Source organism: Cydia amplana, chromosome 2, assembly GCF_948474715.1.
Source record: "Cydia amplana chromosome 2, ilCydAmpl1.1, whole genome shotgun sequence".
NCBI lineage: Eukaryota > Metazoa > Arthropoda > Insecta > Lepidoptera > Tortricidae > Cydia > Cydia amplana.
The window spans coordinates 24760571-24785693 of NC_086070.1; the positions used below are offsets into that span (position 1 = coordinate 24760571).

Consider the following 25123-nt stretch of genomic DNA (forward strand, 5'->3'; position numbering starts at 1 on the left):
CTTCCCAAATTCGTAGTAAATTAATAATTTACCGATCCTTTTGCGTCGCCGCGAACGATAAAAGTTTTAATAAAAATGTTGAGGTTTGTAACTGAGTCAATTTCGCGAGGCCTAACTTCGTAACGAGTTCTGCCGCCAAGGCCTACTGAGACAGTATTTCAGACACTTGTTTGAATACAAATATGTTTGAATACGGCATTCGAGTTTTTGTGAAAGGTTGTGACAATGTCATTACAATTTGTCACATTGCAAATTTTGTGACTTAGTACAGACAGCTACAGAGATAACTGAGCCTCCCCCGCATATAATTAGGGGGGGGGGACTCTCTTTGAAAGTGCTGTTCGAATTTCTTATGACATAACAATTTTTGTCACCTTTGTGTGTGGATTGAACAATCTCTTTAAATACAAAACAAACAACATTTACAGTACATATGGTGCTACTTTCCCGAACTAGTGCCGGAAATAGCTGAGCACTTTCCGTGCGTATGTCTAAAGTTTAAAGAGCCATATGTACTCCCTTCGGTCGTGTTTCCAATTTCCTCTTTTCCGCACTTGTATCGTAAATAACTATTTTTAATGCAAGTAAATTGCAATTTTGGTTAAACATCTACCAAATCTAACAAGTTGTTTTTAATCGTTTTTTCCTCATCTTCCTCACGTTGTCCCGGCATTTTGCCACGGCTCATGGGAGCCTGGGGTCCGCTTGGCAACTAATCCTAGTAATTGACGTGGGCACTAGTTTTTACGAAAGCGACTGCCATCTGACCTTCCAACCCAGAGGGTAAACTAGGCCCGTATTGGGATTAGTCCGGTTTCCTCACGATGTTTTCCTTCACCGAAAAGCGACTGGTAAATATCAAATGATATTTCATACATAAGTTCCGAAAAACTCATTGGTACGAGCCGGGGTTCGAACCCGCGACCTCCGGATTGCAAGTCGCACGCTCTTACCGCTAGGCCACCAGCGCTTCTGGTGGCCTAGCGGTTCTTTAATCGTTTTTTCCTATCGTATCGGTATTTAGACATTTGTGATTGTTAGAAAGAAACCAAAATTTTACATTTTATTTTAAGTTACATGTAATTTAGTTTTATTGTTTAGTTTGTCTTTTTAACAAGCTTTTATTAGGTCGACCTGTATGTAACTAACAATGTAATGGAATCTAGCAAGTTTTTGATCCACTTCCCGGTTTCTGATTAAGCTGAAACTTTGCATACACATGTAAGTCGGGTGACAATGCAATATGGTACCATCGAGCTGATCTGATGATGGAGACAGGAGGTGGCCATAGGAACTCTGTGATGAAACAACGCAACCTAATTGTGTTAGGGGTTTTTAGAATTGTCTCGAAGAGTATTATTTGTCTGTCATAAGAAAAGTACAGTCAGCTATAAAAGCTTGTACCAAAAATGAAATTTTTGCCAAAAACTTATTATGTCTCAATAATAAAGTTATATTAATTTAATAAGAGAAAATTCTAACCTAGTGACTACATTGTATTGCTGAGTGTATTTGGCAAATTATATAATTTGGCCCGTGGCTAAATAAGCCAGCGATGACAAAGCTGTCAGTAATATCCCAATTTAGAAACTTTTGTTCTCTTATGTTGGATTTGTTCCATATTATGTTGTACTGTTAATCTATATTAAAATACCTTCAACATTTTATATCCGTTGAAAACAAAACAAGCGTACCTATAGGGATGATGACACATGTTGAATTTTATAAGTAACAAAATCTAGTAAAATAAGTAGCAAATGAGCAATTTATCACAATAATGTGGATATTAAAATAAAATAAGGAAATGTTACAAAAATATAAGACCTTAAAGTTTCAAAATTTAAGTTTTTTTTTTTTTACTTCTAAAAACGATAAAAGTAAGGGTACCATTCGATTCCTTACATTTTATCCAAAAAAAATTGTATTACAACTATATACATACATAAACGCAATATTTCACCGACTAAAACGCAATTTTCTTGTTTTGTTCATACTTCAAGATGCGCTCTCAGTGACCTTGACGTCACGTTCACATATCAATTTGTTCGGGGCGTTTCGCGAGTGAAGTACGACTATCAGTATCTGACTTTTGTATTGCTTTAATGCAATGGGTCCCATTTGACCCTAAAAACAAACCTGATTGATTGATACCATAAATGAAAATTTGTCATGTAGCCTATTAAATTATATGTATGTTAGTCTATAAGGTATATTATGTAATATGGCCTTGTTGCCTGAATTAATTTTTAAAATAAATAAATATTAAATAAATAATCTTTTGCAGCGTTAACACGTTTTAAAAATTAGTAAAATCATAAAGCATCATCATCTTCCTCGCGTTGTCACCGGAATTTTTGCCACAGCTCATGGGGTCCGCTTGACAACTTATACCAGGAATTGACGTAGGTACTAGTTTTTACGAAAGCGACTGCCATCTGACCTTCCAACCCAAAGAGTAAACTAGACCTTATTGAGATAAGTCCGGTTTTCTCACGATGTTTTCCTTCACCGAAAAGCGACTGATAAATATTAAATGATATTTCGTGCATAAGTTCCGAAAAACTTATTGGTACGGGCCGGGGTTTGAACCCGCGACCTCCGGATCCTCAAAAAATCATAAAACATCATTATTCTAATTTTTATAAGACTTGTAGCAATAAAACAAATTGTAGAGTTTTAAACAAAATCGAAATACGTTCAACCAGACAAGCTTTGTACAGTCGCCATCAGATATATCGGAGCGGCCAAGGCGCTCACAAATATCTGAACACGCCACTATTGACAACGCGTTAGAGTCGTGTTCAGATATTTTTTAGCACCTCGGCCGCTCCGATATATCTGATGGCGACTGTACCTACTGGTACCTATTACCTATTCATGATCAGAGACAACCCAGTGATATTATATTAATTCTCATATATAATTCTGTCTTTATCGTGAAGTAGGTAGTTTGAACCCTATCAATTATCTCTAGAAACTCAGATATCATCGAATACCAATTGCTGTTCGCCCGTTTGATACCCAGCACGCTCTAGATTGAATCAGAGACACTTCAGATCATAGATTACCTAGAATAGACGTCGCATCGCGAAGTTTTTAAGATGGTTCGCGGTTACACTTAGTTGGCCTTATGGTACTCTCACATTGGCAGTAATATAAAGTTGTGTAACACCGTGTGACAAAGACAACATTAAAGTATCGATCGTGATATATTATGTTGTTCCTGTTGATATAATTATTATGTTGTTCCTGTCACACTGACGTGTTTACTTTAGTTGAGGGGAAAAAGCTATTCTAAGAAATTTGTTATTGAATATAATAACTTTTGTTTTACACAATAGTTCACGTTTATTGTTATTTATTTACAAATGTTTGTGGGCTGGATCGTTTTACGTTATCGTTCTTTGTAATTTGCAAGTGGTACGGCCTTCTCCGTCTGTAACTTTTACAAATCCAGACTTGCGTGTGACGCGCGTGTTTACTACACGCTCATTTCGATTTGGAGATACCTACTTACATACGAAGATTTGCTGCATACAGCCATATTCGAACTTTAAGATACTGACACATCCGATCCATATCGTGTCTTTGTCTGATATTTGACGTAACTTAAAGTTCGAATATGGCTGATACTTAGCCGGTTCATAATAAAAAATATAAAATATTGTATTGCCGGCCAAAAATATTGTAATCGTAAAATCGTAATCGTAAAATACATTCACCTGAAGTGAGCGTTTGCTCTCATATTAAAGAGCGCAATTATGTTGTGACTGCGTGACACGCTCCATCTACTAAGTAATCTGTGATTCGACCACATCATAGTCCTCAAGTTAATAGTATTACTCCACTTTGTTACAGGAGGTTCGTACCGGGGCCGACCGCAGCGGAAATTTGACCGCAGACGTAGACAAGTGAGGAATGTATTTGCCCCTATCTGGGATTGTATTAGCCTGCCGTACATGCGAGAGAAACAATTTGAAGTATGTGGAAGGAGAAATAAATAAAATAACATTAATTAATGACGTGTAAATACAAAACTTGATGACTTAGTAAAATACAATAGGAATTGTAAAATAATGTTTAATAATGAAGTTAAACTCAAAAGTGAATTAATGAAGAATTTTGTTAAGTGATGTTTGGTGATAAGAAATAAAATGACTGGTGAACTAAAGTGATGAAATAATAATGATATAGAGAAGCAGAGATCAAAATGGCGGCAGTCGGGCAAATCGTCGCCTCCTGCGTCGTTTTGATGTTCATTGGTAAGTTTTAATATTAAGGCATTTTGTTTACAAAATAAAAAGCGGCCAAGTGCTAGTCGGACTCGCCCAGGAAGGGTTCCGTATTTAGGGGGTTTATGACGTATAAAAAAAAACTACTTACTAGATCTCGTTCAAACCAATTTTCAGTGGAAGTTTGCATGGTAATGTACATCATATATTTTTTTTAGTTTTATCATTCTCTTATTTTAGAAGTTACAGGGGGGGGGGGGGGGGCACACATTTTACCACTTTGGAGGTGTCTCTCGCGCAAACTATTCAGTTTAGAAAAAAATGATATTAGAAACCTCAATATCATTTTTGAAGACCTATCCATAAAAACCCCACACGTATGTGTTTGATGAAAAAAAAAATTTGAGTTTTAGTTCTAAGTATGGGGAACCCCCAAAATTTATTGTTTCTTTTCTATTTTTGTGTGAAAATCTTAATGCGGTTCACAGAATACATCTACTTACCAAGTTTTAAGAGTATAGTTCTTATAGTTTCGGAAAAATGTGGCTGTGACATACGGACGGACAGACAGACATGACGAATCCATAAGGGTTCCGTTTTTGCCATTTGGCTACGGAACCCTAATAATCAGCTGCAAGTATTATCCGTAGTTATACTCTGTCAAGCAATTTCTGTCAGTAGAAAATAACGGCAAATTTAATAAAACATAGGCGCGAAGGGTTATTGTCTCATAGAAAATTCGAATATCGCGCCTTTTGTACTGACAAACTTGTTTGACCAGCTATATAATACGAATTATTTTCGGAGATAAAGTCAATGAAAGCAAAAGAAATAGTACCTACATTATTGTCGAGGTTCGGAAGTAGCTACTTGCAGGCTGAGGATTCGTTTTAAATGGACGACCTTGGGAGTCCGTTTAATTGAATCCGAAGCCAGCAAGTAGCCTTCCAGCCGAGTCATATATAGTGCTTTTCTCAAAAAATGGTGCAAGAAATAGAAATATTTTACTGAAGCAACGTTCTAATTTTCACAGAAAAAAGTAAAACCATTAAAAAGATTTACTTGCCGCCTTTAAAAAAAAAGAAGTGTATTTTCTGCTGAAAATACGCCAACGTATTTGAGACACCTAAATAGTCGCGGTACCAACATTATAATAATAAGTGCTGATCGTTTGACTGTTTAATGGACCTATGCCTTCATTTGATATGGCCATTTAAAGTTTTAAATAGTTTGGAACTCGTTAAATAATGGAATTTGTATGCAACATTGCAGTCCCGAAATCGAGACTGCAATTTTTTTAACTTTTTAATTTTTTGAATGACCATTAACTACGCACTTCGCGACCTATTTTTTAACCGGCAACGTCGACTTTGCCGTCCATGTTTGAGAAAAATATATTTACTTTACTGCCGTGAGTTAATTTAATTATGATGAAAATAAAAAACCGAATACTATTATTTAACTACATTATTTTATATGACTACTTGTGATGCAAATTTGCAATATGAATAGAATCCATAATTTATTCCCTTGTCATTCTCTTCATGCAGAATCCGAATTCGCTAGCGAGAGAACATCCCCATTCATGTTTATATTATTTAGCTTTCTACTTAATAAGGTCGTCTACTTATGGTAAAAAGAGTTCAGCTTGTTCATACAAGCTAAAACGGGCGATTTTTAGACCCTACCCCCTACCCCTAACCCCCTATTACTAAGACTCCGCTGTCCGTCCGTCCGTCCGTCCGTCCGTCCGTCTGTCACCAGGCTGTATTTCACGAACCGTGATAGCTAGACAGTTGAAATTTTCACAGATGATGTATTTCTGTTGCCGCTATAACAACAAATACTAAAAACAGAATAAAATAAAGATTTAAGTGGGGCTCCCATACAACAAACGTGATTTTTGATCGAAGTTAAGCAACGTCGGGCGGGGTCAGTAATTGGATGGGTGACCGTTTTTTTGCTTGTTTTGCTCAATTTTTTGTTGATGGTGCGGAACCCTCCGTGCGCGAGTCCGACTCGCACTTGGCTGGTTTTTGTACATTTGACAACATGATTTGACAACTTGTAAAAAATTGCATATAGGCCAAGCAATAAGGAACAGAAGGAAATACTTGAAACACATTTTTTGACTCCGTAACTTTGTTTGAATTAGTTAGGAGGTGAGCATATCAACAGTCCCTGCTGTAGCCCTTGTGCCGAGGGGAGGGGTGGGGGGGGAGGCGGAATGTGACAGGACGTATCCTAAAGAAATCATCAACATAAATGCCAACGTTGACCGCTTTACTAGGTATACTAAGAAAAAAAAATGCAATTCTCTTCGGCAAAACACACGATTTTACGGCCATGGTTTATATGGCATCGTAAACATTGTCTTTATTCGGTCACATTCTCTAAAACGTATGGACTATTTCATTTTGTCGGGTTTATCGTTACTTAGCTAATAGGGTCACACAAATGCTAAGTCGATGGAATATTGGTTCCAATTCTATTTCATTCTTATCCAAGTGTGTGTGTGTAAGAGAATTATTATTCGTCTTAGATACTTATTTAGAAAAAAGATAGGAAAATAATTGCTTTTTTTTTAAGAGTAGTTTGTTATATACCAGTCAAAGATTTTCACATGACGGCAAGAGTAAAAATAAGTAGCTGACCCTAGAAACATAATTAAATACGATAACAATTTTGTCATAAATTACAATAATTCTTACTTTCAGTTCAGATTATTTTGAAAGGCCTGTGAAAATAATGAAAACGAGAAAGAAATACATTTTCTTTGCAACAGGAAAACGATTTAACGCTAATTGGTATTGCAAAATTACCTAATTTATTTAATATTTTTCTAAGACCTTCCTCCCCAAGATTTATATGACATATTAAAGGTATTTATGTAGTTTTTTCGTACTTATATTAAAAATGCAAATTTATACGTTTCTGTTGGGCTGAATTTCATTTACTTAAAAAGCGATAAATAAAACATTAAATGAAGTGTGTAACGAAAGCGTTTTTTTTTATGTAATAGGTGGCAAACGAGCAGACGATTCGCCTGATGGTAAGCGATTACGGTTGCCCATAGACACGTAACACCAGACCAGATTTGTAATTTTTATTTATTTGTTTTTAGGGTTCCGTACCCATAGGGTAAAAACGGGACCCTATTACTAAGACTTCGCTGTCCGTCCGTCCGTCCGTCCGTCCGTCCGTCCGTCCGTCCGTCCGTCTGTCACCAGGCTGTATCTCGCGAACCGTGACAGCTAGACAGTTGAAATTTTCACAGATGATGTATTTCTGTTGCCGCTATAACAACAAATACTAAAAACAGAATAAAATAAAGATTTAAGTGGGGCTCCCATACAACAAACGTGATTTTTGACCGAAGTTAAGCAACGTCGGGCGGGGTCAGTACTTGGATGGGTGACCGTTTTTTTGCTTGTTTTGCTCTATTTTTTGTTGATGGTGCGGAACCCTCCGTGCGCGAGTCCGACTCGCACTTGGCCGGTTTTTTATTGTTATCTGTAAATAAATAATGATTAACAATTATGATTAATGATTTAATAAACTAATTATTTAAGATTATATAAATAGAAAATAAAATTATAAATTTAAAAAGACAAACCCAATCATGCCGTTCCTGGTGCAAAGGTGCCCATGATGTTCGCAGCATTGCCACGCTGGATCACTTTATGATTTTAAAACGACCTGTTTTATCCAAGAGAATTTTATCGTTGTACGTATTATAGGTATGTAATTTCTTTGTTTTAAACTTAACATTTTAACCCTAAGTATGCCATTATTAACTTTTAAGAAGCTTTTCCTTTTTTAGTCCGTTAAGAACCAAACTATGTACCTGCCTAGCTTAATTTTTTTATCTGAAGTTAAAACGAGAGCGTCGAGAGTAATTATAAAAATAATTATCTTTTTACGAAGTACCTAATTGGAAGTAATGCTTGTAATTGCGATCATTAAGAGTCGTAAAAAGTTACTTTCATCTATGCAGCAGTACAAAGAAGTAAACTAAAATATATTGGGTACATAAATATGTAACGTCATAATAAAAATAAATTCCAGTTGATACTTAAATTTAATATAATGTTCATTGATGTTGTTTTTGGTATTTTAATCGTATTTCCTAGCATTTTGTTGGGAAAAGCTATTATGTATAAATACCTTAGTAAAAATTAGAATTGCCAGCCTTCGTGTTACTAAACAACCTCGTTCGTTAATTTCCCACTCGGCCGGCAATACCTTATAATGTTTAAGGCATTCGTAAGAATAAATTTGCGGCATTTGTATAATACGTATCTACTGCTTCTAAAGTGTCATTCAATAGAACTTGCTAACTATGTAAACAAAAGTTACTAGTAAATTGACATTTAGTGTCAATTTTAGTATGGCGGTTTGTTTACATTGTTAGCTAGTTCTTTTGAATGACATTTTAACTACTAGTATGAAATATTGCTTGTTATACGAACAAATGAGCATCATAAGGATTACCTATAGGATTTTTTTTAAGTACACAAATTGATTAAGTCTCACGGCAAGCGGATATTATTCCTCAGATCTTACACAGTTCTCTCAATAAAGCTCTGTTGTTAAAAAACGTACAAGAATTGGGTCGATAACAGGCGCCGCGAGCAATTACGAAGGAGATTTTATCAGAAAAGGCTACAATTTATCGCGGTGTTTTCCTTAATGGACTCATAATGCAGCTAATCTGATTATCCGTGTTTATAAGACGTGACAGTGTTTTAGATTGCGTTACTCGTATCTTAATGTAAATCTGATAACGTTATGATGTGAGAAAAAATGGCGAGGAATAATTTTATTTTACGTTGAAACAGGAAAAAAGTATCTGGGTCGTACCGGGTGAGCCCTGTTACACGAGAAAGTAATTTAAACATATAGTATACCTCAAATAATAAAACTTTTGTTTTATTATTTGAAGTCTTTACCCTTTTTTTTCATACAAATTAATTGTTATCTTTAATGTACGCAAAGTGTTATTTTTAAAAATTGCGGAATAATAGTTGGTCAACTGACCAATGAGGAGTAGGTAGTACAGCCTACAGTTAAAGTTATTGCCTTTGGTAGGTATAACAGAAACTTTTTGATGTAGATTTTAGCTTTTAATTGTATGGTATCATCACTTCACACATTTCCATCTTTGCCACTTTGATGATTGGCAGTCCTCAACTGTGCGTTTCTCCAGTAACTTCTAGCCTCGCACAGCTAAACTGAGGAGCTACCGCGAAAATCGCAAATTGCGGGGATCTTTCTCTTTTACTTTTATTATTAGAGTGACAAAGAAAAATGCTCGCAATTTGCGAACTTCGATTATCTCGGTTATAGCACTTATAGGCCTGTAGAATGAGCTGTCGCCCGCGGTATTTTCGGACCGATATGACATTCAGACCTTCAAGAAAAGAGCGTAATCCTAAACACCAGAAACAAAATAAATAAGACACCGTGTGCATATCTGTGTAAATTTAATCGCTTTGCATTTAGGAGGCGCAGGGTAAATCCTTCGTTTAGGAACGCACGAAGATTTGATCACTTTTTTAGTATCTTTATTTAAATTTCATAGCTGTTAACTTATTCAAAGCAGGCATAAAAAGATTCAAGGTATTATATCTTCTTACAACTTAGATCCCTTAGGAATTAAGTAGGTTTCCTTGGCCTACACAAAAAATTGTGCCATAAAAATTCTTGACTTTTGGGAATAGAAACGAAAAATAAGAACCTGTGTCTAAGTAAGTATGTGTAGTGTCTGTGCGGAAAGAGAAGAGTCGTGGAATGTATGGGGCCCAATACATTCCACGACTCTTCTCTTTCCGAACAAACTCTAATATGTATGTGTAGTTTGTATTTTGTTACGTAGGATCGGCAGAGACGCAAGTTGAATGTCTGGCTTAAGAACAAAGAAAATTTGAGCACTTTTTTAGTATCTTTATTGAAATTCCATAGCTGTTAACTTATGCAAAGCAGGCATAAAAAAGATTCATGTTGTTATAACTTACGTCCCTAAGGACTTAATTTTTCAAAGTGTAGATAAGTGCCTCAAGGCGTTAAGTTCGCCATTTGTACTTCTTTTTTGTAAATTTGCAAATTTGCAATATTTTTTTTTTAAAGGTAAAAGAACACATATTTAATATAAATATTTAGTTACTCGGTCGCCAGTTCGATTGCAGAATACAATATAATATAACATATGATTCGCATGAATGTATTGAATTTCCCTATATAATAGAATAGACTTAGTATTTTCTTTGACAATGGAGACCTTTTCTGATCTACAAATTTAATGTATATTATGAACCTTAGAAACTAAACATCTCTGGTATGTTTAAGTTTGTTTTCTTTAAGTTTATTAATTATAATGGAATGTTTAGGTTTACCCAGGTATTGAGTTGTTTTACCAGGGCCATGAGCTTCTAGGTAGGTTGAAATCTCAAACGACAATGATACATTTGAAAAAACTATGTCAATATGACCTCGATTCATCCCGTTTGTACCGCCTACACTTGTGTAAATATCGCCATGGTCTATTTTCTGAGAAAGCATTCCATTCACCCTGTTATATTTCCGTATCAATACCGCTCTATTTAATATTGATTTAGCGGCAGCAATTCCACTAAAGGCAGCGAGCTATACATCCATCAATCAAACCCTCGGTAGATACACAAGGACGCGCTCTAAAAAATATAGTTAGGTTTTTGGTAAAGTATTGAGTCCAAGACGGTTTTTGACAATTAGATTGCCTCGACTATGGGGACCAGAAAAAATGGTACCATTTACTATTTTTCGAAAAATCATCAATTATTTAGACTCAGAATCACGAGTACTATTGAATGATATAAAGAAAAAAAGTGTCTCGAGTTTTTTTAGTGTCACATTTTTTTTCTTCTCAAATCGATAGTCCTCGTGATTCTGAGTAGAAATAACCCAAAAGATGATGGATTATCGAAAAAAAGTAAATGGTACACTTTCATGTAAAAATGCCCCTATACGACGGAGTATGTATAAGACCAGTTACGGTCACCACAAACATATAAGAGCAGGCGATGCTCACTCCGCGATTTCGTCGCGTCGCTACAAGTACATGCGGCTCACACCAATTTTGGTGGCTAGCAGTAGCTAGTTGCCACGCACCGCTATGGGACGGACGCCTGCTCGCGCTTATAATATCTCTTGTAACAGATGCATTTTGTTAGTGAGTGAAACTTCTGTACTTAGTACTATTATTTATTCTGTGATAAGAGTAAGCAGGAGCACTCTGCTCCCGTACTAATTTCGCGTACTATTTCACCGCAACAGCTTGTTTCAGTTATATACGTCTAGGTTTGCGACCTACTCGCCTGTACTCATGTGAATTGTAATTTCTACAAAATATACCTACATTCCTTGTGCTTCCATAACTTATATATTTGGTAATATGTGTGTAAATAATGTTATTATATTCCCTAAGAAAAAATGCTATTCTCCTAAACAAGATATTACTTAGAAGCTTCATTATAATATACGCATTGTCCGAAACTCGTGACCTAACCTTGCCCGAAAAGAAAATACCTACCATCACGGCTATAACCGCGAAAATCTAAGTTGCCGGCATCTTTCTCTGTCTAATGACGCCTTTATTAGAGTAAAAGAGAAGGATCCTCGCAATTTGCGAATTTCGATTTTCGCGGTCGGCCCTCAGTTATTAATATATGACGTAAAAGCCTTTACAATGACCCTTAGCAATTATATGAAGTATATTTCTTTTGCGCAAGTATATTAAATTAGAAAGGCAGCACGCAATTTTATTCGGAAAGGTCAAAGCCGGTACGTGCAAAACGTACTTTTACGGCGGTCTAATTTTATTTAACGTACGCGAAACATCTTTTATTTTGGAATAGTTGCTGTGGACGAGAATGTTTGATGGTAGGGGAATTGGTGGCGCGAATTTGCTTCTATTAGACGTCTCAAGTGGATGGCGTCTGTTTTTGAATTTACTTTTATTTATTTAGTACTTTATCTTCGGGAAATGATGATGATTTATATTTAAAAACTACTCTATGCCCTTTTCCGTGCCTTAAAATATCCGGGCATTCCATACCAAATTCCATCTAAATCGGTTCAACGGTTTAAGCATAAATAGGTAACAGACATGACAGAGAGCTATTTTCACATTTATAATGTAGGGATTAAACATAAAATATGCTTGACCGTACATTTTTTTTTGTTAGTTCGAAACTCAGTTTATTAGGCCCGTGAAATCTAAGGAGATACAAATAAATGATTATAAATGTGAGAGTAACTAGTGTGACCGTCGGTGCAAATAAAAAAATCGCCATGTATTTTTAAGCTACTTTTCAGGAGACAAAAATAACTGTTTATTTTCCTGATTGTAATATATTTGTTGCACCTGTATTTTTTTTTTCTAATATTAGATCAATGATTTTTACATGATACTCATGAAGAAAATAAACAGTTTTTTTCGTAATTTTTTACAATATTATTATTTTAACTAAAATTTTGCTACATAGCGACTTAAATTTGGTTCACTTAAAATCGTCATGTGTGAAGTTTGTACACATAGCGATTTGTTGCCAAAGTAACATAGTACGAGAGATGATACATAGCGATTTTAGGGTCTATGTCGGGTAATCCATTCTACAATCAATCGCCATGTGCAACATTATCGCCATCACCCTCGACGGAAAACAAGGCATTTAATTTCGTTATGTGCAAAAAAATCACATAGCTATTTTTTTTGTTTCTGTTCTATTTTTTTTTTTTGTACAAATGTTGTTCTGTGTTCACATAGCGGAATTGTTATTTTCAAAACTAATAAAGATATAACAAAAATATTTATGTGGGTCGACGGGAAATTGAAAAAGGAATTCAAATATGCCAAAATCAAAAAATCGTAAAAAAACACATAGCGATTTTTTTATTCGGACCGACGGTGTGTCTCTTACCCTCTTGACGCTTAAGCTGCTGTTTTGTAAAGTTTATATTTCTTAGAATAAATTCAAAAGTGGGCAAATTACTCCAGAGGCCGTGAGTCCAAGTCTCACCTAAAACAGTATTTTTTTTACTTTTAAATGTATTCTAATCTTAAAATAGCATCGTTCGCAGATGTTTCTGTTTGTTAAAAATAATACTGTGATTGATTCGTACAAAAAATTCCAAACTGCTACTTCAATAACGCATATATAAAAAGTTTTTTGATAAATAAAACATACTATAACAGATATATTTCTATCAAAATACGCGTCGTCACAAACTCTGTGTCACGCCTACATATACGCGATTTTATAAACTGTATGCTACATCCCGCCGATAAATCTTTTCTTCTGCTGTCATTTGTCAATCCACGTTTTCATTGAAAGCATTTTATGGCAATATCCTGTTTCCCATCCCGAACCAACAAGACATTCAATTTGATTCTTATGCGTGTAGTATTAAAGTGCTCTTTTGTGAATAGAAAGGTTGTAACTGTTTTTTCTATACCTGTCGTTGCTAAGCCGGTAAATTGGGTGTTCGTAGCGTTGGGCTGATTGAAATTGATGTACCGATGTTTGAGATTTCACTTAAACAATAAAAGCTTTAGGAATACGAGTATTTCTTTCACCACTTTCGTATAGGCTCGCTTAATTGTTCAAAAAATTACGAGAAATGTGAATTTTATCTACTGGAGTAACCAAAAAAATCATTTTACAATTTTACTTTCTTGTGCATTAGGTTATAATAATTATTTTATAGGTTATAATAATTATTACCTATATATTGAAATTAACATTTCTTAGTTAGAATTTTAAAGATATGAACATTAAAAAAAAACTACTATTCAGCACCTGTAACAAAATTGTTTGCTGAAACATTTCTCGATATTTTCCGGGCGTGATCAGATGAAAAATAAAAACAAAAAACCGGCCAAGTGCGAGTCGGACTCGCGCACGGAGGGTTCCGCACCATCAACAAAAAATAGAGCAAAACAAGCAAAAAAACGGTCACCCATCCAAGTACTGACCCCGCCCGACGTTGCTTAACTTCGGTCAAAAATCACATTTGTTGTATGGGAGCCCCACTTAAATCTTTATTTTATTCTGTTTTTAGTATTTGTTGTTATAGAGGCAACAGAAATACATCATCTGTGAAAATTTCAACTGTCTAGCTATCACGGTTCGTGAGATACAGCCTGGTGACAGACGGACGGACGGACGGACAGCGGAGTCTTAGTAATAGGATCCCGTTTCTACCGTTTGGGTACGGAATCCTAAAAACGGCCTGGATATGGATCGGAATTGTCAGTGTCAAAAGTGACGTTTGTGTTTAGAGAAATCTGTTGAATGTATCCACAGCTAATTTTCGACGTATATGAAACTTCGAATCAGGCTGAGAGTCTCGTGTAAACGTTTCTTGTTAAATTATGTTTTTGAATTTCAATATTAAAATTGCAGTACCGATTTAAAAAGTTGAACAAAACTGGTTGATTGAAAACAAATTCCTCTTTCATAACTTTTGAAAATTGTGATATTGCACATTCCTACAAAATACACTTTTTTTATCCTTCCTAGAAATTAATGTTATTTCCACTGGGTCTTTATTTCAATTTCTGCTATAAATTACTTTTTCCGTGAAAAATATATAAATTGAGACTGTACTTTTATATTTCACACTTTTATATAAGGTCGTGTAAATATATTTATTTTTGGAACGTTGTACACGTTATCTACATTATGATTTAGTTGTAATTTACTTACTACTATACTTACTTTACTATACTTTATTTAGTTACTTAGTATTTATTTATTTTAATTTTTGAATTGTATTTTTTTAGTAAAGCAGACTTCTTTTTAGTATTAAATTATATACATAATGAAATGCATATCTGTTTATTTTTTTTTCTTTTTGTACGGAATGCCATAAAATTTAAAAAACTCACAAAAGCCGTAAATTTTGAATAGGTACCTTTATTTTCTAATCTCTATAAATATAGAAAAGATCAAATCTATAAGTAGAAGGTAGAACTAGCACACTAAATCAATCAGGACAGGAAGTTTTAGTGGGGAGCTATATACGCACAGATCACCTACGCAATAGACGTAACATTTGAAACTTTCGCGATTTGAACATATATTAAAACATATTTATATCGGGTCTATCGCGAATTTATCTTGCGCCGACACGTCGGAAATATAGAAAACAAAATAAATTCGCTATAAACCTTGTATAAAATACAGGGTGATTGTGTTATGTCTGACCATACTCTAAGGGATGAATTATGTGGGTCATACTAAACCACTTTTTCTACGAGGCCAACCCCAAATCGCGGAAAAAATCTGCCATTTCATACATTTCGGTGAGTCACATGTCAACGTTTTCTATGTAACAGCAGATCCTTTTTCGCGATTTCGGGGTTGGCCCCATAGTTAATGTTGTTCAGTATGACCTATCCACCCCTCAGAGTATGGTCAGACATAACAAAATCATATAAATGTATCACGTAACATAATTAACAGTCTGATTTATATATGAAAGCTGCAGCGCTAATTTTAGTTTCATCCATTGCAAACATTTTATTTTTATATTTATATCAATGAATAAATATTGAGTATAGGTAACCCAAAAGTTGATAGTTTTTCGACTCGCCTTTCTTCATAAACGCTTCACGTCGCGGAATCTATAAGTGGTAAATCAACGTATATCTATTCGCGGTGCCTTTCGTCCCCTGCCTCCCCATTCAGTCAATAAATAATACAGTTTTTATTACTCTTTTTATTGTTATTGGATTGGTCCGGGGTTCGAAGCCTGCGTAAAGAAGTGCCGTAAAAAATCTGTTGGGAATTTTGTGGATTTACGGGGTGATTGTAATTATTAGGTGTGGCATGTTCGGAACAAGGAAGGTGATTTGCTTTTTTGCCTTAAAGAAAATGGGTACGGCGGATTCGAACTTTATAATCTTGTTAACGGTTACGGTAATCCATAGACTAGGAATCCTCTAGACTGAGCATAGTAACGCTACCCCCTCTGCCACTATACGGTTGTTTTACTCCATCTTCGAGTCAATCCCGTGCCGTGATTGGTCCGTGTCTTTGAACGGACCAATCACGGCACGGGATTCGCTCACCTCGTCCCCCCGCACCCCCGTATTTTTGGCAGCATCGGTTTTATGAAATAATTGCTCTAAACTCAGTCTAGAGGATTCCTAGTCTATGCGGTAATCTGTCAGATGTCAACAGTGACATTTCTTTAACCTATTCACGATAAAATAGTAAAACTTCCGTGACACCCATCATCATCATCATCGTCATTGGCCACAGCATCTTTGCAGATGATAGTTGCAGGTACTAAGGGTATTTTGAGTAGGTAGTCTAGAGCCTACATCGACTCCATGACACCCAGACATACTGAATACATATTTATTATTAAAACGGGTCACTCACGTATTAAGTAGAATATTGCTCGACATGTTTCGCTTAAAGTGTTTACAACTTTGTATAATATCATAATGTACCTACTATGACGTGTAAATAACTATTTACCAATAAATCATTATTCATTATTATTATTATTCATTATTCATTATTCTATATCGAGAATATTCATCGGGAGCACGCGTTGGCGGGCCGACGCAGAGTGGGCTGCAGCTCTGCTGATATATAATTAATTCTCGTAGCAAATAGACGTAGAAATTGATACTTATCTTATCAGAAACCGCAAACAAACTCTTAAGACCCTTCCTCGCTTTAGAATTCAGTAAGAACGGCATCGAGTTGCTTAATTGCGAAACTCAATGAGTGCTACGTGAGCAGCATGCTACGCCGTAGATCGCTACGACGTAGCACTGCTACGCTTGCGGTTTAAGTACTGATTACAAATTAAATTTTCTTTTGCACGTTTTAATTTTAAAGGACGAGTTTTCAATGAGGTTACAAGAAATGTAAATAAGGTTGTATGCAGTCTATAAATAAGCTGCCAGCAACTAAGGCGGGCAGAGCGTTCAAAATTATCTAAACACAACGGTGATGCTCGGATGTCAACTGCAACTTGAAATTTGTTGGTGATATGAATGACCATAACCAGGCGTGTCTCACTCCGCGATTTCGTCGCTTTGCTACAGGTATAGCTAAATGTACATCCGTTCGGCCCCAATTTTGGGGAAAGCCATAAGCCGCGCGTGGCGCTGTCGCCACCTAGCGGCCATATCTGTGCTGATCGTAACAGACGCGTTTTGTTAGAGAGTGAGTCTTCTGTACTTATTACTATTATTTATTCTGTGCCATAACCTATGCACATACGTAAGCTGCTTGTAGCGACACTAGCTCAGAACCCCTAGTATACCTACATTTCATTCGATAGCGTGACGAGAGAAAGAGAGAGAGAAACGGGTCTCAAATTGCAAGACAGATCACAGATCAAAGATCAAGTGGTGCACTTTACGGGTCTGTCGTAAAGCCTAACGACTACATTAATACCAGCGTTTATTGCTTTCCAGTAGTTATGGTACGTCTGCGTCATTAATTTATACAGTTGTACAATATATGACACCTACATAAAGCATAATAATAATTATTACTAGGGTTTGCAATCCGGATCCGGAATGTATGAAATTATCCGGATCTGGATCCGGATCCGCGGATCTTCCCATATATTTCGGATCCGTCGTGCAAACCCTAAATATGACACACACACACCATACATTTTGACAAGGTATTTTTACTTGCGCTAATAATGTCGCGTTATATTGCTGTTGCAGTAATGCTGCCGACTGCTTTACTGCCGCAGTCATTTTAATATACATTTCTCGATAAAATTACCTTTTTAGACGTTTCCTGCAGCAATGAAATGTCAAAATCAATGTTGCTGCCCTGATTTTTGACATTTGCGGCAGTAATACAGTAATGTCACACTGCAATACATCAGCAGTACTGCTGCTATAGTCACACATAGTGATTCTATTATGAAACTCACTGCGTTCGTTTCATAAACCCACACTCGAGTTTTAATGCCATTCATTATGCAGCAGTCACGTAAACTACTATTAACACATAGAGCTTTGGAAACAATTTCAGACACTCACCTGTAGCTCCATTCCATTATCCAACCATTACGTAAACGTAATCAGAAAAACAATTTCATTCTTCAGAAAGCCCGAGCTATATCTTAGCGGAAGCGTGTCATTTTTTAAAGGCCTTTTTCAAGGCCTTTTTAAAGGACAAAACGGTGCGGTGGGCCGTGTCTCTGAATTAATGAGGCGATTTGTCCGCGATGAGGAGTCAGCCTCGGAATTGAATGGAATTCAATTTATTGACATGCGGCAGCTAATGGACTCGCGGAATGATCATTTGCGTTTAGGGCTGCCTTCTCGCACCGTCTAAATGAGGAATATAATACTAGGGGTAACTCGCCTGCAAGTTTCATTACATTGCGTCGTCTGATCGGTCGGCTGAATTGATGTAACCTTAATGTAACTAAAATCATATACGAGTTCGCGCGTCGTCTAAATGAGCCCTTAATTTCATTCGATAGCGTGACGTGAGGTAGGTACGCGTATGCGTTAAGTGTCATTTTGTATGGGATTTTGAGTTTCCAAAACGTCCCACTTGGCATGCTGTTCAAAATCCCACACAAAAATAGACATACGTAAACGCGAATGTTCGTCACGCTATCGAATGAAATTTACACTAGGAGTTCTGATTACTGCTCGTACAGTTGCTATCAGATATATCGGAGCGGCCAAGGCGCTCACAAATATCTGACCACGCCTCTACTGTCAGGGCGTTAGAGTGCGTGTTCAGATATTGTGAACACCTTGGCCGCTTCGATATATCTGATGGCGACTGTACATGTATTGGCACGAGCGAGACATACGGGCCTTTTTAATAACAAAATGACTAAAAATAACTTCCGGTTTTAACTTTTAATATTTTAAATGTCTAAAACACAATTCATAATAAGGATAACATTTTTAATAGGTACTAAGCGTGTGTGAGCGTAGCAAAATTATGAAAATTGCCCATTAATCTGTTTTAGGGCATAGCTGTACGAGTAAAGCACCAAATTTATTGTTATTGCACCTCGAGTGTACACAGGGCAAGGGGTGGTGAAAGGTCACAAAAGTGGGTATTAACAGCAACACTTTTTGACCAATAATATACCTTATACCGTTGCACTAAGGTTTGCAAATGACCAGTTAACTATGTCAGCGATAGCTATAGATAAACATAATACCTAATATGAAGTAAAATTACCTTTTCAAACAGGGAGAATTTCGAAAGAACCAAAGCAATTATATTGTATTAGTCATCATTATCATAAACCGAAGTGGCTGAACATAGACTCCGCAAAATTTCCATATTCATTTGCCAAGGCTTTTTAATCCGGATTGGCGGGAAAGTACAAACGACAGGGTTGTGTGGAGGAAAGGAGGGGAGGTCTAGCGGTGGGACACTACATTTTTTTTTAAATAAAAATTCATTTTCCAATTTCGGAGCAAAGTAGGCGCATTTTACGATATTCATCTTTTTCCAAAGAAATCCAAACCAAAGGAGACCACGAAATGGAAGACCATGTTGATACTTTGCCAATTTACTTTCATTGAAATACTTACTTATTTCTTATCCTATAATTCAATCAAAACCAATTCCTAAAAGCTACAGTAAAAATGTAGGTATAAAATAATTTGCTATATTACTGGTATATTTATCAAAGCATCGGAACTCGGAAGTATCAAGAGCATTTCACCGCAGTTCTAATTTCCTAGAATGTATTAACAAGTTCGCTCTGATCCATCAAAGGCACCGCAGAAGTCCGCACTTTACTTATTAGATAAGAAGTATTATACATAGGTACATATATTATATGTTATACTGAGTAGGTACGTATACGTTTATTTATTTAGGAGGTAGATAGGACGTTGCGCGTTGGCGTAGATTGTACATACTCGTAGAGGATAACGATTAACGATACATATTATATTTTATGGATGCATTCAAAATCGTTTGTTAAATCAACATGCTGTTTATACGTAATAGTTTTTTGTTTTATCTGTCACGCAAATCTGTAAGCAAAAAAATTGCTACATACCTACATATGTAAGGTAAGCGAGGTTTTGCAATTTAAGGTAATAAATTGTATGAAGATGATGTATATGTATTCTATTTCACCGTACCCAAGCGGTTTGAAAAAGACTATCAATTTTAACGGAGTCTGTTTAGTTTAGTCTACGCCACACCCAAACTCCCATGTTTATAACCTAACTGTCATGTCGCCCGTCGGCAACCTGTGGCCCTTCTAATTGGGTCCCGATTGCCGGCCACTTAGCAGGGGTATGCTAATATCAAGTTTATGGTAATAAAGTCTTGTTCGCAGCGCCCGAATTCATTAACTATTAATTAACTAGGCTGATCTGCATGGTTTCATGCCCGGTTGGCGAGCAAAAAGGTTGTCGGCAACTGGCTTTGAGAATATTCAAAGTTTTTGCAGTTTCGAGAATTATACTTATAACTTACGAGTATATTAAAGGAACTAGGTTTCTGAGAGTTCCAATTAGTTCAAACGCTGAGAGTAACTCCATATTCGAAAATAATTTTAGGTTAATGAATTTAGGTTAGGTTTAGGGCCTTACGATACGATACGATCATTTATTGATAAAAAATAGTTTTCATGTCAAGTCTTAATACTAGGCACTAAAATCTATTACAATATACATTATTTGAACGTTATACTTAGAATAGGTAGGTACCCTTAGGTCCTCATTATACTTAACCAATTTGCTTTGATTTATTTTGAGGATAAGGAAAAGGAGGTCAGTAAAATATTTGTCTGGCAACTGGCAGGTGCTATCGGAATGTCACCTTTACGCAGCAGCAGTCGCCAACCTTTAACGTTAATATCAAATACAAATCCTCGTACCTATTCAATAACGGTGACCCTTTTGTCTAAGAGCATATCCCAATTATCATTCTAAAGGGTGTTACTTCGTTCGCCAATCAGGCGTGTCAACTAACAAAACACCCCGAAACTGCAAAACCCATTTATGCAAATTAATCAAAACAGCCATTATACGACACAATATTAACATCACAGTCGGTTAGGGGGCGTATTTCAATACGTAAAATACAATACCAATTTAATACTAGTAGCCCTGTGAGCTATAAATCTTGCGAATAGCCATAGCTCTCCTATTTTGAAAATATTCCAATAATGAACTTACAAAAAATCCATAAATAATTGTCGAACCTGCTCACAAAATTTCACTAGAATTTGTTGAAAATGCGACTTTGCGGCCAACTAGGCTTATAATATATTGATGTAAAAATATTATCTAAATGATGTCGTTTTGGTATCTTTCTTATGCGTCTCACTCACGCCAATATATGAACCAACAAAAGTATGAGCGAAAAGCACGCACGTATGATAACATAATGTATGTTTTAATTGGCCTTCTGTAAAGGTTAATAGCCAAACATACAGTCAAAGAATTTAATTTCCTACCCATTTTTGTACTTTGTTACAGTAACAATAGTATGAGGTCTCCAGCGACATTCATAATGATTGTTACTGTGACATGGTGCGAAATGGGTCGGAAATTAAAAATTTTGACTGTACGAATGCATTTAAGTCCAAGCTCAAACGTAGTCGAGGTAATTTCATATTAAAAATTTACGTAGGGATTTTAAAAACTACAAACCACCCCATGTCACAGAATAAATAAATAGTACTACGAGTAGATACAGAAGAACAAGCGTCTATTACGACAGGTATGACTGCTAGGTGGCGTAAGCGCGAGCAGGCCTCCGTGCCGTAGCGGTGCGCGGCAACTACTATGGCTAGACACTAAAATTGGTGTGGGCCGCATGTACTCGTAGGTACTTGTAGCGACGCGACGAAATCGCGGAGTGAGCCACGCCTGCCCGTTTTCTTATCAAATTACATACTGCTATTCTAATCTTATAAAATTGATTTCATGAACGCTCGATATTGGTCTGGTCCGTCATTGCCTTTTTTTAGTTAGTGTAGCCACCGTTGGCGCTAGCTGCATATGCAGCTGTAATGTACAGCCAAGGTATGGTTGGACTGGATCAATACAGTGTTGCGAGCACGATGCTTGTTTTATATGTATAAAATAGTCTTAATTTAATTTAATATAGTCGTTATGTTGTATCTTCCTTCTGTGTAACTTTTTTTTTACTATTTGTTCACTGTACGTTATTTGATGTCTTTTTCTTTTTGTCTGTTACCCTCCATGATTCTTCTCACTTGATGGTCTCATCGGAAGACCAGCGCTGGAAGCCATCAGCAACATGCTGAGATGAGGCCATTTCGTGGCACTTTAATCTTATTTTGTGTTTTCTTTCATATTATGTATTGTCTGTGCTTACGAATAAATTATATTCTATTCTATTCTACTCGTATTTTGTCTCTCCGAATACGCACTTCAAGCGCTCGACATTAAAATGTAAATCCGAATAAGGACGCATTGTGCCGCGTATGCCTCTTGTAATTCTACCGGCTGTAGCGCGATGTCCTATGTACAAGAGAATGGCGGCAATCAATGGAGCAGTAGGCCGTGCAAATAGGCAATTTTCTCAGACATTCACAAGCAACGGGTATAAGGTTTTTTTTCTTTTTACCCTTTCTCCTCTCCGCGAAGAGAATAGGTATGTCATGTGACTCATGTGGATCATACTAGACTTGACTATGGATCCAAATTCAAAATCACGAAGAAAATTTAAAGTTTCACTAATTCATTTTAGGTGAACAGATTCGTAAGTTTTCTTTGGTGTAGTAATTTTATGCGAATTTGGAGTAGGGCCCATTATTAGAATTGTTCAGAATTTTCTTAATCACGTACCTACTACAAAGAAATTATAGCGGGCAGAAGTTTTACATAATTGTAAAATTTCTACTCGCTTCATTTTCTTTATAGGTATACCAATTTTTAGCAAATATGTATTTTAAGAAAATGTTTATGCCAAGTTTCATGTAATTTAAGCTTACATTGTTTTCAAATGAGAGCGTAATTTCGATTATACGACAGCGACTGTTTTCGGCGGATTCGTGTAACTCTTAAACGTGCAAAAATAAATTATAATATGTATTATATTATGTAGATAAGTTTCAAGTTACCTGGGTAATTTGTAACCTAGATGGATACTTTTAATATAAAGCAGGTACCGCAAGTTCCCTTAACTTGGACGTCGGGTATTGCGCATATAAATGAACTCATAACTCAACAGCTGTATTCGGGTCAAGCGACACTTCATCATTCATACGTATTACGCGTATTTACGGAGGTGCTCGAGTAGCGGATTAAACTCTGGGGTAACTTTGCATGGAGATTTGCTGTAACTGTATGCGAAGGAATTTTCTTTTATTTACATTTTGATTCCAAGTAGCAACTATTCTATTTTAAATTATACTTTGTAAGTACTTATTTTGTAACAAAAAAGCAAGGAACACAACAATTTATTAATTGCACTAGACTTATATTGACCGGGATATGAACCTATCTGGAGCTCGAAAACAATACAAAAGGTAATCACGGTTCATATCCCGGTCGATATGAGTCTAGTGAAACTAACCGTGAATCATTCAAACTGTTATGAATTAATTAATTTTGTACACTGTTCAATTAATAAAAACGTGTTATTACACGTAGTTTGTATAATTTTAACACGTCACCCCTTGCGTGCCCTTATTTACTGATTTTATTTATCCCGTTCAACATATAAATTCACGGATAAAGCATGTTTGTATACCTCTACAAATAAATAACAAAACAAAAAAATCTTTTTATCATTGCATTCCCGCTTTGAAAGCCGGTCGTCACTTTGTGTTAGGTTATTTGACATATTTCAGTTGTGTTTTGTTTTTCAGAACATTCCAATACTAGTGACATATACTTCATGTGTTCGTATTTTATTTGTTTTTTGTGTTTGAAGCTCCCGTTTTCATTCTATCTATCTAATCTAATCTATACCGAATACCTTTAAACGAGCAATTCTTGTATATTATTTATTTATATATGTCGGAGAATGGCTGAATTGTGCCATCTATCGCTTTGGAGAGGCGTTTCATCACGCAATCTTTGAAAATAGAGCAAACTAGGGTGTACACCTGAGTGGCGTTGTTCGGCGCAGTTCCGCCAAGGCGTCATAGAGTGCGCTGTCAAATACAAATGAAAGCCAGAACAATTGAAGTTATGCTGTCAATCTTCAGAGATGAGAACATGATGAGAAAGAACGGGAGAAGATGACGTCTGTGGCGGTTCCTGGGTCTAATCCACTGGTTTGCTTTGAATAAGAAGTGTAACGTGTGCTATAATTTGTAATCAGTCTTATCCAGTAAAGACTGTAAGTTGAATAACGTATTTCATTGACGAGGGCTCGCCATCCATGATTGAAGGTCCTGATGTGCTCCTGATAGTATGATACGCCCACGATTCCGACATATATATATTTCGGGGATCTCGGAAACGGCTCTAACTATTTCGATGAAATTTGCTGTATAAGGGTTTTTGGGGACAAAATCGATCTAGCTAGGTCTTATCTCTGAGAAAACGCGCGTTTTTGAGTTTTTATATGTTTTCCGGGCAAAGATCGGTCGCCCAGATATTACTCATAAAACGAGAATATATTTTTAATGGGTTAGTAGTTAGTAGCGCTGGCTACTCGATCGCTCGCTGTTTTACGATAATTGTTCAGAAAATCCACCCATTTTTTTGCTGGCGATTTTTATTTACATTATTTTGGAAATTTCGACAAATGTTTCGATACTAACCGTCTTCATAGGGTGAGAACCTGCTTATCTAGAAACCACCCCGTTAGCATAATAACATGACAAAATAAAACTATGACTATAGTATACCTACTAATTTGTACAGAGCAAAAAAGATGATA

The 25123-nt window shown here is 36.2% G+C and overlaps 1 protein-coding gene and 1 long non-coding RNA gene across 3 annotated transcripts in view; both read left to right on the forward strand.

Annotated features, from left to right (window-relative positions):
- LOC134661258 (uncharacterized) overlaps window positions 1-25123 on the forward strand; it is a 275459-nt gene that overhangs the window by 135379 nt on the left and 114957 nt on the right. The window lies entirely within an intron of this gene.
- The window catches only part of LOC134661139 (uncharacterized), a 73131-nt gene continuing 52078 nt past the window's right edge, over window positions 4071-25123 (forward strand). Inside the window, exon 1 of the mRNA XM_063517091.1 lies at window positions 4071-4262. Within this exon, the coding sequence (XP_063373161.1) occupies window positions 4211-4262 (52 nt within the window). The 5' untranslated portion in view covers window positions 4071-4210. The remainder of the gene's footprint in view (window positions 4263-25123) is intronic.